The sequence below is a fragment of the Pinus tabuliformis genome, chromosome 4_1, assembly GCF_031772625.1.
Source record: "Pinus tabuliformis cultivar Carrire ecotype Pingquan chromosome 4_1, CPIR1, whole genome shotgun sequence".
Taxonomy (NCBI): domain Eukaryota; kingdom Viridiplantae; phylum Streptophyta; class Pinopsida; order Pinales; family Pinaceae; genus Pinus; species Pinus tabuliformis.
In genome coordinates this window covers 231,741,797-231,745,244 of record NC_142303.1, presented here as the reverse complement: position 1 = coordinate 231,745,244, position 3,448 = coordinate 231,741,797, and the positions used below count along the sequence as shown (strand labels likewise).

The window sequence follows — 3,448 nt, the reverse complement described above, 5'->3', positions numbered from 1 at the left end:
AGGTACGTAGCTTATCCTGTAAATATATTTTCCTCTTGGCTCCATCTTATTACTATCATCTTCTCCTATTCTGATGGTTTTATATGCAGCACATCCTTAAAATATTTTGTAATGTCTAGAGACTGTACTCTGTCATATACTGTTCTGATTGGGAGCTATATCATCCCACTGTCTTGCTTCTGAGATTATATAAATCTTATCTCAAGATTCTTCATGAGCTATTTGGGATTTCACATATTATCTGCCATATGATATATATTCTCAACTTATATGAAAATAATTCAGCCTTTTTTTCTTACTGAAAAAAAACTCTGGTATATATGCCGTGTGATACAGCATCAATAAATTATTGAACAGAATAACTGAAATCACCACCACCGACAATGCGTACAGTCGGCGATCTAAGTGGAAGTTGATAGCGAGCAAGTGGCCGTGAAAAGAAAGCTGAGGAAAAATCAATCCGTGATGATTAGACAAATGAAGGAGAGAAAAAACAATCCGTGATGATTAGACAAGTGAAGGTAGAGCTGACTTGCATGGACAAAACCGAGCCACGTGGTCGAAGGTACGCAAGTAGTTGTGAAAGTTAAGAAGAGACAATATGTGAGCAATATATTCAGGGTCTCCAGTTTGATATAATCGGTGATTGATTCAACGCACTTAACGGGAGAGGACCGGCATTCTGCAATGGCCTCTAGGAGGTGTATGTCTCTGGTTTTCTTCGTCATATTCTGTATTTCAACAATGTCCACAGTATTTGCAGCTGAACCATCGCAAACAGATTCCGCAGATCTCTGTAGGATGTCTCTCAGCGAAAACATTATGGAAGCACAACAAGTCTTCCAAGTAGTTTCTGGTATCTCAAGGTGGTTATTCAGCGGAATACAACTACAAGCCCTTGAAGATTGCATACAGTTGTTTGAGCTAATGTTGGACGACCTGAGAAATTCTTTATCAAAGGTTACTGCTAATGCTTTGAAATGGAGGCAGGTGGCTGACATTCAGACTTGGGTGAGTGCAGCTCTTACTAATCAGGCTACCTGCATCCAAAGTCTCCAGGAGGCTAACGGAAACGTGCAAAACACATTGAGTCCTAGTGTACATAATGTCTCACGAGGTTTGAGTAATTCTTTAGCGCTTGTTAACAATATTTCTGTAATTGGCAAAGCTTCGAAGAAGCCCCCTGTACACAACCGCCGTCTTTCATCCTATGCAGCGAAACAGAAGCCTCATGATGATAAATTTCTTTCGCATTATGGATCCATGGAGGACGGGTTCCCTAAATGGTTGTCTGCTGCGGACCGAAGAAGGTTTCTCCAAACCTCTGAAGACGACGATGCTTTAGGGTACAATGCGGTGACCGTGGCTCAGGACGGTAGTGGTAATTATACAACAATTACTGAAGCGCTGACTGCTGCTCCAAACAATAGTTTAGATAGATATGTAATATACATCAGAGAGGGAATCTACTGTGAATATATTGAGGTTCCCATATACCAGACGAATATTATGTTGGTAGGAGATGGCATAAACGCCACTGTCATCACTGGTAATAGAAGCGTTGCTGACGGATGGACTACTTACAGCTCTGCAACATTTGGTAATCTGCTTTACTCGTTTATGTGATAATTTGGAAATTTTCATTTTTCCTCCTGGGGGCGCAGTAAAGGTCTTGATTTTTTAGTAAAGGGTCAGGCCTGGAATTTCCAAAAAAAAAAAATGTTACCTTTCGCCTCAAAGGGTTTTTTGATATTTATGTCCTTGATTGTATTCTCCCAAACTCATTGCTGTGTTGGCTCGATAGGTGGATTTTAGGTTATAGTTTTTTTAGCCCATGGTATTGTGTCATTTTAACATATAATTAAGATAGATTTTAAAGTGTTAGGGCGATAGGTGGATTTTAGGTTATACTTTTCTTAGCCCACGGTATTGTGCCATTTTAACATATAATTAAGTCCTTAAAAAAAGTTGGGATGCTTAATTTTGATGAGTTTGAAGTGACCAATCAAAACGTCATTGCTTTCCATTAACTATAAATTTTTGTTCTCACTCATAATTTGACAACTAAATTATGATACCAAACTTTAAATATTTTAAATTTACCAATTAAAATATCTGTCATCAAAATACGTACCATCAATGTCATGTCAATATCCTTTATATATTATGACGTGAAATCTTTGTGTATTACAGCTACAGTGGGGCAAGGCTTTCTGGCTAGGGACATCACCTTTGAAAACACGGCGGGCCCAGAGAAGTATCAAGCTGTAGCGGTAAGAGTTGTGTCGGATCTATCGGCATTCTACCGCTGCAGCATCAAAGGCTACCAAGACACACTGTACGCACACTCCCTTCGACAATTCTACAGAGATTGCGACATTTACGGCACAGTTGATCCTATCTTCGGCAATGCAGCTGTCGTGTTTCAAAGCTGCAACCTGCTCGCCAGAAAACCAATCGATAATCAGGTTAATTGTTTTACAGCACAAGGTAGAGACGATCCAAATCAAAGCACTGGAATCGCTATTCAGAACTGCACAGTCTCTGCTGCCCCCGATCTGGTTCCTGTGAAGACCTCTTTCCGAACATTCCTGGGAAGGCCATGGAAAAATTACTCTCGCACAGTTTACATGCAGTCATATATTGATGATCTGGTGGATCCGGCGGGTTGGGTAGAATGGTCCGGGGACTTTGCACTGACCACTCTCTATTATGGAGAATACATGAACTGGGGACCCGGGGCCTCAACGGCAGGGCGAGTTCGATGGCCTGGTTTTCATGACATGAACATTTCTGATGCTCTAAATTTTACGGTGGTTAATTTCATTTCTGGGGATGCCTGGATACACAATGTGCCCTAATTTGATGCGGGCTTATGTAAATAGTGTGGACGAGTAATAACTTTTGTCCTGGGAGGCAGGGGATAAATTTTACTGGTAATACCAGTTATTTAATGATGGTTTTCCTTTTTAAAATTGATACTGGTTTTTCTTTTAAAATTGCTGCCATTACATGATGATTATGTATTTTTAGTTGCTCATGTATAAACATTTATTTTTGTTAATATATGATTTGTGTTAATAAATTTTAATTGTCGTTTGATTCTAAGATATAATTTTAATTAATTAATATTATAGCTGTGTATGTTTTAAATTATTTTTAAAAAATAAGATATAATTTTAATTAATTAATATTATAGCTGTGTATGTTTTAAATTATTTTTAAAAAATAAAATATATTTAATTAAGTTTATTTGTGATGTTAAATTAATCAATAATTTGTTTTAATTATGTATAATTATTATTTATTTAATTTCAAAGGTTTTACAAGGTATGGTAAATTATTGTTAAAAAATTTCAAGTAATTTGGTGAAACTCATTAATTATAATGTATTTTGAAGAAAAACAATAACTATTGGCTTATAATTTGATAAATTGGACTTAAAGAA

General features: G+C 37.2%; 1 protein-coding gene across 1 annotated transcript; it reads left to right on the top strand.

Moving 5' to 3' along the window:
- The first annotated feature begins 617 nt into the window (after nucleotides 1-617).
- Nucleotides 618-3,091, top strand: LOC149175097 (pectinesterase-like). Its single transcript, XM_089419511.1, has 2 exons — nucleotides 618-1,600; nucleotides 2,194-3,091. The coding sequence occupies exons 1-2, from the start codon at nucleotides 688-690 to the stop codon at nucleotides 2,859-2,861; spliced, it is 1,581 nt and encodes a 526-aa protein (XP_089275637.1). The 5' UTR covers nucleotides 618-687; the 3' UTR covers nucleotides 2,862-3,091.
- Nucleotides 3,092-3,448: the final 357 nt, after the last annotated feature.

What these genes read in the sequence shown, in the direction of transcription:
- LOC149175097 (XM_089419511.1), top strand. Translation starts at nt 688, where the DNA reads ATGGCCTCTAGGAGGTGTATGTCTCTGGTTTTCTTCGTCATATTCTGT. An exon ending in TTACAGCTCTGCAACATTTG is followed by an intron (nt 1,601 to 2,193) that starts GTAATCTGCTTT and finishes TGTGTATTACAG; the next exon opens with CTACAGTGGGGCAAGGCTTT.